The sequence below is a fragment of the Balearica regulorum genome, chromosome 5 (genome assembly GCF_011004875.1).
Source record: "Balearica regulorum gibbericeps isolate bBalReg1 chromosome 5, bBalReg1.pri, whole genome shotgun sequence".
NCBI classification, from domain to species: Eukaryota; Metazoa; Chordata; class Aves; order Gruiformes; family Gruidae; genus Balearica; species Balearica regulorum.
Genome location: NC_046188.1, coordinates 40,624,347 through 40,638,183, shown reverse-complemented (window position 1 = coordinate 40,638,183; position 13,837 = coordinate 40,624,347). Strand labels below are relative to the sequence as shown.

General features: G+C 39.0%; 1 protein-coding gene across 9 annotated transcripts in view; it reads right to left on the bottom strand.

Annotated features, from left to right (window-relative positions):
• PTGR2 (prostaglandin reductase 2) overlaps nucleotides 1–13,837 on the bottom strand; it is a 37,584-nt gene that overhangs the window by 16,642 nt on the left and 7,105 nt on the right. For 3 of the 9 annotated variants that reach the window (XM_075754366.1, XM_075754367.1, XM_075754363.1), the window contains exons 3-10: nucleotides 13,369–13,487; nucleotides 10,520–10,711; nucleotides 9,421–9,591; nucleotides 8,179–8,388; nucleotides 7,240–7,361; nucleotides 5,898–5,985; nucleotides 5,116–5,155; nucleotides 3,874–4,096 (exon numbers count right to left, since the gene is read on the bottom strand). In XM_075754366.1, coding sequence (XP_075610481.1) covers nucleotides 4,032–4,096; nucleotides 5,116–5,155; nucleotides 5,898–5,985; nucleotides 7,240–7,361; nucleotides 8,179–8,388; nucleotides 9,421–9,591; nucleotides 10,520–10,711; nucleotides 13,369–13,487 — 1,007 coding nt within the window. In that variant the 3' untranslated portion in view covers nucleotides 3,874–4,031. Of the gene's footprint in view, nucleotides 1–3,873; nucleotides 4,097–5,115; nucleotides 5,156–5,897; nucleotides 5,986–7,239; nucleotides 7,362–8,178; nucleotides 8,389–9,420; nucleotides 9,592–10,519; nucleotides 10,712–13,368; nucleotides 13,488–13,837 lie in introns of those variants that run through there. The other 6 variants (XM_075754365.1, XM_075754364.1, XM_075754371.1 and 3 more) reach the window with 4 other exon arrangements.

The window sequence follows — 13,837 nt, the reverse complement described above, 5'->3', positions numbered from 1 at the left end:
TATCAAGGAAGGAGCCAACAAGGAGGACAAGAAACATGATGAAATAAAAAAAAAGTTAAGGGAAAGGGGGAAAAAATGGTGGGTAAGAAAGCAGAAAGGAATGAAATACAGGACAGCCAACAGCAACTCTTCAAGGTGCAAAGGGAGAAGGGATGGAAATGGGAGTGCATAAAACTTTACCAAATACAAACAAGCAGAAGATTGACTCAAATAAAAAAAAAAATAAAAAGGGTCTGTCTGCCCAATGCTGTTTGAGTTTTATTACCTGTTGCAACAAGAAATGCTTATTTATAGAGATTGTATAGCTGAACTTCTAGTACCTTATTGTGGTCACCAAACTCCTACTCTGAATTCATGCTTGGCCTTGCTTAAGATCTTATCAACTATCACTGTTACCAGTTATTTGTCACTCTTTGTTAAATGAGACCTCTCCTATAGTGCAAAATATATGATTGGTCAAGACTCATCCTATTACAATAATTAAGAAATTAAGGGGAAAAAACATGTATTCATATTTTTTTACAACTGTGGGTACTTCATTCAAAGCATTTTCTCCTTTTGATTTTTATTTATTCTTAAGAGGTAACATGAGCCAGGATTCACAAGTAAAGAAATGCTTCTATGAGAATCCTAAACATTGAGGGTACCAGGTTGAGGTTTACTTTGACTGTCCCCATCTTTATTTTTCTTTTTTCCCTAAAGCCATTTGACTAATGCTGACAGACCCTGTAATATTGCCCTCCATAGCTTACCTATGACAGGAATGCTGCTGCAATCAAGCTGCCTTTATTCCAGTAAAGAACCAGCATCTCAGCATGATATCACCCTGGGTCACCCCTCACATCATCAGCTCTTAATAGGATTATGACTTGCGTGGATTACTAAGCGATTGCTGTCAAAATAATAGTGCTGGGAATTTTATAATTTTATCATATTTTGTTTCAGTTGTGAAAAACAACTTCCTAGAGGACTCTTATTCCTGGAAGGTATGTCAACTCACAGTGCCAGAGACGAGCTCGCTCTGGAGCAGCTCTGCAACAAACACTGTTCAAAAGTACAGAATTTGTACTTTGGACAAGAGAGTGTAACTCTGGAAACATAAATATGTCAGACTGAGGCCTTCACCTATAACATACGAAAGGAAAACAACATTTTAACATGATTATTGTTACGATTGCTCTCTTATGTTCAATACAGCACAAACTCCCCACAGTTCATAGTTGCAGTCTCTTTTGAAATATACAGGTATTTAATTAGCTCGCTTTAGATACTGCCCTATGATAGACTTCGTTCCAAGCAGGCTGGAATTAAAGCAGAAGAAGAGTCCTCAGTTTTAAGAATAAAAGGCATTTTTCTCAAAACAGGCTGTTGAAACTGAAACAAAATTGATAGATTGAGGAAGCCCAGTATAGGGAAATGGAACTTACAGGATGATGAAACTTGCATGTAGCAAGATGTTAGTCTTCAAGCATGGAAGAAAATACGAAAACATTGTGGTGACACTGTGCCCCAAAAAAGCACCAAATATGTTTATGTACTATTAGGCACATGTAAAAAAACCCCAAATTCCATGGAGGACTTTCTGTTCCTAATTAAAACTGATACTATTTCAACTCAGCAGCAACAGTAATACAAACACTCTCCTTTGTAAAAACACTCTTGCATCGATAACAATTTTCAGGAGCAGTAGCAACGGAGTCTCAGGTTAAGACCAGCTTTGCTGCAAGGATGTGGAGTGTTAATGGTTGGCCATGTATGTTGAGTGGGCTGTTTTCTTTTGCATTTAGATATTTGCTTTAGGAATGAACTGTGAGGATGAGGGTGTTTATTCAGAAAGATTATGTGTGTTAGTGTATTAAGGCTAATCTGCTGCCTGGCAGAAGTTAAATGCAGAATACATGCAGTGGGTAACAACATATAGGGTGATGGCGATACTGTTTTAATCTGAATATTCGTTTCAATCTGAATATTCCTACCAGGCACAGGAATGTGGGAGCAAGTAGGAGGGAAGCAAGAAAGGCAAGGGGACAGTCCACACATCAGGACGCTCATTAGAGCTGCTGTTTGGAAAGGCTGTATTTCCCATCAGGTCCCTCCCCATTAAATCCAGCCAGCATGACAGGAATGCAAGGCTAGAGATAGTGCTCAGGATCATGGCATTCCCTCCTGCCTCTCATTTTAATATACCTGTGAATTATCAAGCCTTACGCGCCTGCATTGCTTAACTTTCACAAGTGAGTTACCATCTATAAACAGTCAATATGGAGGAATTCACAGAATTTCACTCACCTGTTGCTTTCTGTCTTTATTTGCCAACTATGATCACACTGATTTTACTGCATAAAAATTTTGGCTTCTGTCCCAGTGTGACACTGTTACTAGTGCTGCTTGAGTTAGTTACGCTGGATGTTGGATTCACAGTCTAGCTGAAAGTGAACCAGTCGCTAGTTTTGTAGTGGAAAAATGTATCCTGGAAGATTTTAGATCACCTAATGCTATACTGCAGGTGTCTTTTTCTCCCTCAAAGTTTATGGCATCTGTCACTGCATGCTTCCCTCTTTCAGGGCCACTTTCAGCACTAGGAAATGAAAGTACTGTTTTTCATATTGCTCACAACCATATCAGGCAATTTAGATACTCGTTTTTCTTACTTTATACAGCACACAAAATGATTTCTAACGCCAAATTTCTTGCATAGCGTTTCTTTCCTAGTCCTTGGATTCCATTTAGTTTGAGCCTAGGTAGTGACTCACGCAGATCTAGATAATCCATTCTCTGGACAGTTCAACTGACCCTGCTGTTTGGAATCACTTGTCTTAAAGGCAAACAAATTAAAACCAAAACCAAATGCCTGTAAGTCAGTATGTGTCATGAACAATCCTATTCTCAAAATAAATGTGTTTTAATCTCTCTAAATGTTCATAGTACTGGAATTCTAATGTCTTTAAGATAATTATCTGTTCCCTTTTCTGTTCCTTGCTTTTGAAGACACATACTTAATCTCATCGGTCTCATTTGGTTTGGGGTTATGCTAGTAAAACTTGGAAATGGTGACTCATTTTTTCAAGTTTCCCCATGTAGATGGTCAAAGAGCCTTGTTAGACCAAAAATTCTGAGCCAAGATAAGTTACCGAGGGAACAGAAGGTCAATAGTCTGCAAAGTTACCTTCTGCCATCAGGCAGCATGTTTTGCGATTCTGTCACCCTGAAGAGGTGTAAAAACCAGAAAAACTAGTGAAAGCAGGGAGATTATCATAAAAATGAGTAGATTTTAGAAAAGGAATTCTAAAAAGAAAACTTAACTTCAGTCCGGAATGCAAAAATTGAGAAGAGTAAATAAGGCTTACCCTACACCTGAACCTATCGCTGATGAAAGTCTCAGGTTGCATGCAGATGGAATTGTAAATTAATTAGGTTTCAAGTGCTCTGAAAATACAATACAGAGAAATGGACAGTGGAAATTTGTTCCAGATGGCAAAATGGAAATACCTTTGTTATTAGAGACCTTGAATTCCAGAAATGGATTTTTTCATTGCAATTATCGGTAAAAATGAGAACAGTTACATTCTAAAACGATTAACCAGATTGACTGGACTGTCAGGGCAAACTTACACTAATAAATTAAAAATTCCTAGAGAAGTTCCTGGGCATTGAGACAGACTAGCATGGGAATGGTGCACATCTACGCTAGTAAATTCTTCTAACGACCAAAACCAGGTGGCTGCATACAAACTGCTTATTGGAAATGGTTCCTGTGATGTTCTAACTTTCAAACCGTACCCATGAAATATTTGCAAGTGTGCTAGCTGGGAACTGTCAAAATCATGTCAAAGAACGTATTACTTGTTTCTAGTATACATGATTGCATTCCTGTTTCCAGTTCTATTTAGTTTATTAGCATCCCAGAGTCTCTGCTTTCAGTACATACAGAACAACTTAATGGTTTACTTAAGAAAATGGAAATTAGTTTAAGTAAAAACTTGCTCACTGTTAGAGATAGAATCCAATTATTTTTCCCGAAGCAATGACTTTTACTTAGAAACTGAGACGATCTGTTTTCCAATATTGCCTCCATTCATCATGGACTGGAAAGCAGCTTCAAGAGAAATAATGAAATAAGTTAGTGCCAAGCAAAATGTGCCAAGTAACTTTTAAAAAAGAAAAAAAAAAGGTAGAAGCAAATATATTAAACAGTTCCCCAAAAAGGAGAGAGAACCTTTGCAAAAAGAAAAGGTTTATAAATACTCTATATAGTAAAATAAATGCAAAAAGCTGGTGGAAAAGAAAAAAATCTTTGAGTAAACAAAGTATGAAAGATGGCTCATATATTTTATCAAATTCCTTCAAAATACATATGTATACCAGTAAGTAGCAATGACTAGAATAAATTTAAATCTGTAAGATTTGGCTATCGCTTAATTCTACTGGTTTCCAGTCTTGTGGGACTAAAGACTAAATGGACTAAATGGCACTCTTCCCTGTTACTTGAGAGGGAAGCATTCTTACAGCATATCTTGAATCAACTGGCTCTCTAGCTTTGTCTCACTGGAGTCACAAGACCTTCTTCATTTCTATATTTTCTTTGTTACAGATTTTTTGAATAGGCTACAGGCTATTTTGTTCCTTTAAAAGAAATTAAGTTTTACTTTCTTTAGCAATCTCTAATATGCTTTCCCCTTTCTTGTGTGTACTTTTCAATGTATTTTTTGATAGCAAATCCAACAACAAGCACTGTTAGATACTGTTTTTTTTAAAGTATAAGTTCAAGGTTTCCAAAATACCATTTTCTTACACACAAGTTCTAAGAAATGGGCAGCACCTTAAATCCATAAGATCAGATGACTATCATCAGCTGCTAAGGTAGCAGTTTAACAATTAATTCCACCCCAACAGGCAAACAAAAAAAAAAGTCTCAAACTTTATATTCAGTGATTTTTTTTAACATAAAATAATCTTGTCACAGAACATTTTAACACCTTGTGAAAAACATATATTTTATTATAACATAAAAATCATGGTTTAGATAAAATACAAAAATTTGAATTGGTAAATGAAACAAGAGGTGGTTAACCTCTACTGTCATTGTATTCTTAGAAAATGGTGTAAAAATCTTACCCCCAATGTTTGCTAAGCCTTCTACCACGGTCTCTCTGACCTGTCAATGCAAACAAGTCTGTTTAGCTTTCTTCAAACAAGATTAACATTTCTTAGACACACGCCATGAAACTGCCACAGAAACTACCAAAATCTGAAGAATTCTCTTGCTGCAATGGACAGTGCTCTGTTCGGGCCAGATTCTTTCATCAAGAGAGTAATGAATCCTTTCTGATAAACGTGTAGGCAATTTAATTCGTCAGTCAGAACAGGGACATCCCAGCCCCTGCCGAAATTTCACATATCAGGATTTTCCCAGGAAAATTTACTCATCACCTGAAGAATCAAACACTAATTTAGACAAACCTCACCAAGAAGGGATGGATAAAGCATCTATCCATCACAAAATAATAAATTATAAAGCTTGAAACAAAATTTTAGACAAGATCCCCAAAAGCACTCAGGACACTAACTAATCAGGTATTTGAAAGTACATCTTTCTGAAGGTCTGATCCCCTAAGTAAAAAAGCCCTTGCACCCTATGCTGAAAGAAAGAACACAGACAGCAGCAGCATGTAATTAGAAAAGTCTGCCATACTACAGTCACACCATCCCCAGCAGGCACCTACTAAAACAGTGCTACCTAATAAGCTTTCAATTACACTTACACATTTTTAAGAAAATCTCTTCAATTCTGAGGCATGGTAAGAAAGCCAGGGACAAAGAAATTGGACTTCTTGTAGTCAGAGTATGATCTGAGGAGATAGTATTGAAGGCCATATATTAAATATAAAAGTTCTTACCTTCAGTTTACCCTCTTGGATCCACTGACAGAGCTGTAATACACTAGCTTCTTGCTTGTCCATATAGTTCAACACTAAGAATCTTTCCCTGTGAAGGGAAAGAATGAGCCTTGATTTAAGAAACATTGGTAAGCGTATTTTGAAATCTTTACAAATCTTTTCAGGAAACAGCATTATTGAAACTCAAGGGTTATGAATACTAATTACAATGAGACATAGCTCAGAGCTTTGCCAGCTTGTTGAGACAGTTCCCTGCAGTGGGAGCTTGACAGTAACATCAGTTTTAGACGAGTAATTCTGTTCAAGTATCAGAGAGAAGAGTAATAAAAATCAAGTAGTATCACCAGAATAAGCAAATGTCCATAAAATGTGAGTGAATTTCTACTCTTTTTTAGTTTTTCTTGTTGTTGTAGGGAAAATAATTAATGGACCTGCAACTAGATGGGAAGTACAAATTAATTTTCAGGCTCCACAAAACTTTGCATATCCTGCTGTCACAGCCATCTATAGCAATCAAGGGAAACTGCAATGACCATCAAAAATTATAATTACTTGTAGCAACATACTGACTAAATTCTCCACTGCTTTCTACTATGCATGGTGTATTTTGGTATTTTTATCCATTTTTTAAAAGTGCAGACAACAGTTACGGGGATAAGAAAAGAATTTTAATTAGAAGAGGTCAATCCATTTGCACAGAAACCAAAAGTCTCCCCAACCTTCTGCAATATAGTGAACAAAAAATCTCCTAAGACATTGTGCTCCTAATGTCTGCCTTAGCTCCACCTGAATCCTGACAAGAGATTCAGCAATTCCCAGAGTCATAACAAAAATCAATGTTTTACCTGTATACATCTGTCACACCTACAGTCACATTATCTAATAAAACCCCAAATATTAAAAATGTAATGTCAATACAATCACTGCATCAGCTGCATCCTTACTTTAAAAATATTTGATTTTCTCTCTGCCTGAACTCCTACACTTGGAGAGAAGGCACTCTGCAAAACATCTGAGAACAGAACCATAGCAACACCTCCCTCGTACTGAATAATCTGTCAGAGACTCCAGGACTAAATCAAGCAACCACAAACAAAGCATAACAACAGACAAATATGTTAACATGTAACAACATCCATTCCCATTTTTTATGCTGATACAGACAAATATAAGAGAAAGGATTTACTGACATTGTGATTATAGTTTCCTTTTTCAGTATGCAACATTCTGTTCCCATTACACATGCCAATTGTGGATCTACAACCTTCCAAACATCAGAGTCACAACATCACATGCACAATCTACCTGGACCTCGGTCACAAGTTCTGAAGGAGAAACATACCTTGTGATATTCCTTTCTTTCTGTATTTTTTCTGTGTCAGGAGGCAGCGGAGGAGGATAAGGCACATCTTTGTTATACTGAGAAATCTGTCCACACAGGATGATATGGCTGTTCTGATTCATCTGTTTGGGACAGCACAAAGTAAGAAAAATTACATTCCTTGGTCTCAGAAACTAAATTTGCCAGAGATGCAATAGATTATATTGTGAAATTTTCACATGGATATCCTTATTTAGAGCCACATTTCCTAGAAAAGAGAGGGAGAATTGCAGGCGGTCCCATTCAACCTATAACAACATTCAAATAGATAAATACAGGGCAATAGTGGAAGAATAAATGCTATACAGCCTATGTGTAATTTAAAAAGGCATTAAATACAAGGAATATAAGAAATTGTTATCTTACTGCAGGCCCTTTTTGTCAGGAGGAGAGGGCTAATAGGACAAAGAAGTTTGATACAGCTGTTGGATACAGCTGTGATTTAGGGCTCCCAAAGACGGCATTGCCACCAAAGCCTCCCTGCCATGAGACAGAGTAGTTTCCTGTTAACAATGAGGAGGGCTGGTCAAAAGTCTTTACCGACGCCCAGCAGAACTGGTCTTTTGTGAAGCCAGAAAATCAAAACTGACAAACCACAAGATTACTACAGTGACAGACAAGGATTTTAGAATATTACCAAGTCTCCTGGCCAAAGAAGCGAGAGACCAGAAGCAGAAATTGTGTTTCTGTTACTATGCTGCCAGGCTAGTCCAAATGACAAACACTGATTTCAAATATCTCATTTTTCCTCAAGACCAGGATCAGCACCTGGATTAGATCAATGAAGTGGAAAGCCTACTCTGCTGAATTGCAGGCTGGTGTCCGGTATGAATTAATTCAAAGCTGGGCAGGCAGGCATTGAAGAATAACTAGAATATACCTGACAGCTGGTATAATCACCTGACTTATAACTGTATCGCTGATGTCTCCACCAACATTGTCAAAGTAAACATCCACACCGCCTGGGCAGAGTTCACGTAGCTGCTCTGCCACATCCCCCTTCTTGTAATTGATAGCAGCATCAAATCCCATTTCCTGGACCAAAATGGAGCACTTTTCATCTGTGCCAGCGATCCCCACTACTCTAGAGCAGCCCTCCAGACGGCCAATCTGCAGGTGCACAGTTAAAAAAAAAAAAACAAAAAACAAAATAAAAACTAAAAAAACCCCAAACCCCCCCAAAACCCACAAACAATGAAGAGAAGTTAGATCATTCATCTGCATAAAAGTACCAGTGGGAGGAAGAGAGCCTTAGGGGGTGTTACAATTATCCTCATCCCACTAAACCCCAGGCAACAAAGTTCATCGCACGCCCCCGATATCATGTGACACAAATGCCTCTAGAGAATGGGCAGGTACAATCGAAATCTGCCATCTTTACAAAGTCAGTGACTGCAGGAGCTTTAAGCTGTGGAGTCACCAACGACTGGCACTACTGGAGAGCCAAATACAGTATAAAATCACCACCTGCCAAGTACTGTAACATAGCTAATGAAAGGCCAAAAAGATTGGGCAATAATTGATTTAAAATGCATTCTTCATAGATTTACTTATGCACTGTTTCTTCATAGCTCCTCTTTATTAGTAAGTCTTAAGCTTGGTTAATATCGTTTGTGTTTGTGTTTGTATATGTATGTGCATGTATACATATGTATTTGTAGATATGCACATACACACACACAAAAATACACCACAACAGGTTCTGCAAAGCTGTAGAGGATAAAAGGGCTGTAAATATCAAAACACAAAGGATGTCATGGAACACAACATGAAGAAGAGTTTACTACAGTTTTTCACTCACTATTTGCTAATGTAGAAAAAAAAGTCGCCAGTTAACTCAAAGACTATGTTCAAATGGCAGACTACTGTTGAATATATAGTAAGTATGTGTATTTATACCATCTACTTTATTTATGCTAGTGTCAAGTAATCACTCTTTCTCCTATCCCAGTTTCATGAAACTTGTTTCACACCTAAAATCTTTCTCAGTGACAGTGTGAGCCCAATCTGTGAAACTGGCCCTTCCCATGGAGTTATACCTGCTCACGTTTACAATGATTTTATCCATACGTTTACTAACCAGCATGTTTCAGAAGATAAACTTGGTAACAGAGTATGCTTGCATGTCTTAAGCCTACTTACCTGACCGGCCAAAGAGCCGCAGGCACCAGCTGCTCCACTCACCACCATTGTCTGATTTGCACCCACAGTCACGTGCCCTTTCTCCTTTATACCCAACAGCGCCGTCAGTCCTGTGATGCCAGCTGCACCGAGAAAGTAAGAAAGGCGTCCATTTACAAGTTGTGGAACAAGCTACAAAACAGAAATGCACGGTGGTGTTAATTGTTTTATAAGGCGAGGTTTTGCTGTTTGCTGTTTGATTGCCTGAGGTAGACGACTAACTCGGGATATTTACCAGGCAAAGTACAACTGGTAGGGACAAGCTATCTATAAATTTGCTCTACCCTGATAACACCTTTACACAAAAAGAAACAAAGATTGTATTTCCATAGTTTTTAAACAAAGTCACTCACAAAAACTTAAATTATGAAAGTGTCAAAAAGCAGTTGGGAGATAAATTTCTAGCAATGGTGAACTATCCCTATGTTGGCATAAAGGATAAAATAGCACCATTTTATCAAATATTGTGATTGCAGATCAGTGACAAAGGGTCCTAAAGGAAGGAGTTTATTAGCAAGTATACATTCTTAAACTACAATAATTTTCCATGTTATATGAGAATGATCAACAGAATATCACTAATGCACTGTTATGTCTCCACTTTCAGTTTAATACTGAATACCCTTTCTTCTGTGGATGTAAAATCTCGAGTAAAAACTTTCACTAGCATATGTTAGTGAAATAAATTGAATTAAATATATCTAAAGCCTTTTATTTCTTATGATTACACTCTAATGGACCAGGAGATCTACTAGAATTAGAATATTTAACAGAATTAATTAACAGAAGCACCTTCAGGGCAAGTTATTAAATATCCAACAATTGATATGACTGGCATGTCTGGTAAACCAAGAAAAGCATGTACATTTTTCTTTTTCAAGAAAAGAGAGAAATTGACACAGATTTTGCCACCTGTCAGTTGATCTGCCTTCTGAGAACTGGTTGCTCCAATAATGTTGGCTTGTTTTTGACTAAGAAATAGTATCATTAGGCACTATTTAAAAAAAAAATGTTTAGGAAAAGAAAATAGTGACAGTCTGGGCTTTAGCGTTCATATTACCTTTTGTAGCAAGCTTCCATCTAGAATTGCCACTGTCTGCCAGGGCCAATTGAAGGAAGTTACAAAGTCTCCTTTAGCAAGGTTATCATGCTTGCTCTCCTCCACAACCCCAATGCCCCCACCATCAGCAACCTCAGACAGCTGCCAGGGCAGGAGGTAATCTGAGCCAGTATCCTCATTCATTCTGCAGCGCTGAAAGACAAGGCTTTAATGAGACGGTCTGGTAGAACACATGCTTTGTTTATAAGTTCAAATGAAGCTGGGGATGAGATATGTTTAAAACTTCAAACACAAAGGGCTACTCAAAAATCTCTCAATAAGCCCCAAATATTAATTATCTTTTCTTAGATCATAGAATCACAGAATGGTTTGGGTTGGAAGGGACCTTAAAGATCATCTAGTTCCAACCCCCCCTGCTGCGGGTAGGGACACCCTCCACTAGACCACGTTGCCCAAAGCCTCATCCAACCTGGCCTTAAACACTTCCAGGGATGGGGCCTCCACAACCTCTCTGGGCAACCTGTGCCAGTACCTCACCACTCTAATGGTAAAGAATTTCTTTCTAACATCTAATCTAAATAAACCCTCCTTCAGCTTAAACCCATTACCCCTTGTCCTGTCACTACACTCCCTGATAAACAGTCCCTCACCATCTTTCCTGTAGGCCCCCTTCAGGTACTGGTAAGCTGCAATTAGATCTCCCTGGAGCCGCCTTTTCTCCAGGCTGAACACAACCCCAACTCTCTTAGCCTGTCCTCATAGGAGAGGTGCTCCAGCCCTCTGACCAGCTTCGTGGCCCTCCTCTGGACTCGCTCCAACAGCTCCATGTCTCTCCTGTACTGGGGCCCCCAGAGCTGGATGCAGTACTCCAGGTGGGGTCTCACAAGAGCAGACTAGAGGGGCAGGATCACCTCCCTCGACCTGCTGGTCACGCATCTTTTGAAGCAGCCCAGGACACGGTTGGCTTTCTGGGCTGCAAGCACACACTGCTGGCTCATGTTGAGCTTCTCATCAATCAATACCGCCAAGTCCTTCTCCTCAGGGCTGCTTTCAATCCATTCCTTACCCAACCTATAGCTGTGCTTGGGATTGCGCCGACCCACGTGCAGGACCTCGCGCTTGGCCTTGTTGAACTTCATGCGGTTCGCACAGGCCCGCCTCTCCAGCCTGTCAAGGTCCCTCTGGATGGCATCCCTTCCCTCCAGTGTGTCGACCACACCACACAGCTTGGTGTCGTCAGCAAACTTGCTGGGGGTGCACTCGATCCCACTGTCCATGTCGCCGACAAAGATGTTGAACAGTGCTAGTCCCAGTACTGACCCCTGAAGAACGCCACTCATCACCGTTCTCCACTTGGACATTGAGCTGTTGACCACAACTCTTTGAGTGCAACCATCCAGCCAATTCCTTATCCACCACGTGGTCCATCCATCGAATCCATGTCTCTCCAATTTAGAGACAAGGATGTTGTCGGGACAGTGCCTTGCACAAGTCCAGGTAGATGACATCAGTTGCCCTTCCCTTATCCACCGACACTGTAACCTCATCATAGAAGGCCACCAAGTTTGTCAGGCACAATTTGCCCTTAGTGAAGCTGTGTTGGCTGTCACCAATCACCTCCTTATTTTCCATGTGCCTGAGCATAGTCTTCAGGAGGGTCTGCTCCATAATCTTGCCAGGCACGGAGGTGATCCCTCTTTCCCCTTGTTTGCTCAGTACAAAATGAGGATGGAATATTCTGATCCCCTCCAGCTGCTACCAAAGCCAACACATTCTATAGATGCTGCTTCAAAGTCAGCCATGCAACAGAAGATGACAGGCTTGGGTCTGACAAGAATCTTATGAATGCCGTTCCTTAACTGGATGAATCATAGAAATGTAGGATTGAAAAAACCACCCATAAGTCATTTAGTCTATGCCTATGCATTGAAGAACAGTCAAATATATGTAGACCATCCCTGACAGAGATCTGTTTAATGAAACATCTTGAAATCTGAAGTCTTTATATCTCCCCCTGTAGCCTGAGTGAGTACTTCAGGATTCTTAAAATTTCCTTAATTCCCAAGCTAAACCGGCTTTCCTGAAATGAAGACTGTTTCTTTTCTACTATCTCCATCTATGCAGGGAACAAATGATCACAATTCTCTTCATAGCAAACTCGGTCTGTCTGGTTCTCCTCCTACCTTCACTTTCATTTCAACCCACAACTCTCCCAACCACATGATTTCTACAGTTTTGCAGAATTAGGTGCAAGTGCTTGGTTATGGCTTCATTCACTAATCCTCTCTCTGTTTCCATTCTTTACAAAGTATTGACACATTTTTGTCCTGCCATCACCCACTTAAGGAGAAAATCTGACTGTCATTTGTAAACAAAATTGGTAATAGCTAAATAACATTTATCTTGAATCATGTATATGTTTTGTCTAGATTTTTTTTTTGCCTGATCATGTCCCTCTCTTGCTTCATTATGAAATATTCTTTCTCCTCTACCCACACTCCCCTGAACTGAAAAATACTTATGGCAAAAAAAAAAAAAAAAAAAAGTTTAAAAATGTATATAAAAAAGGCAGTTCAGAAAAAAGCTGATAGAAACAAATCTGTAGTAGTATACCAGGGCTCACAGTCTCTTCCTGGTCCTATAAATTCATATCCCTATATATATCACAGGTACATTAATGCCAAATTCATTCCCAATATAACTCCATCAGAATGAGTAGAATTACTAAGTTATACTAGAGATACATTTGTCCTATAATTGGTAACTTTGGTGTTAAATAGCATGACAGGTACAGAGTTGAAGATATTTTAAAAAACAAATTCTGGCTTAGCTCTAAGTCCATCACCTACCATGTAAGGGTCCACTGAGAGATACATGGTTCTAACACGCACTTGCCCCACTTGGATCATGTCTGATATTGTACTTTGTTCCAGTCGGAAGTTTTCAGCCACTGGCACTCCATTCTTACCTAGAATTTTTTTTTAAATCAAACAAATAGATGAATCAGTATAGAGCTTCCCCTAATCAATATGGGAAAGCCTCTTTTTAAGGAGGTCCTTTTTAGAATAAATCAGGCTGTATCTTTACTTAGGTATAAAACTACGACCAACTTGCAGATTTTGTGTCACAGACTACAATTTAAATCGGTGCACAGCCACCATCCAAACTGAAGACCAGCAGATCTGTCAGCTTACACTTACCTGGGCCAGTACCAGGCACTTGCACTGGCTGACAATTTTCATGAACAATTAGGGCAAATTAAGGGGAAAAAAAAAAAAAAAAAAAAAAAAAGGAGGCTGTTCCCATTCTCAAAAAATG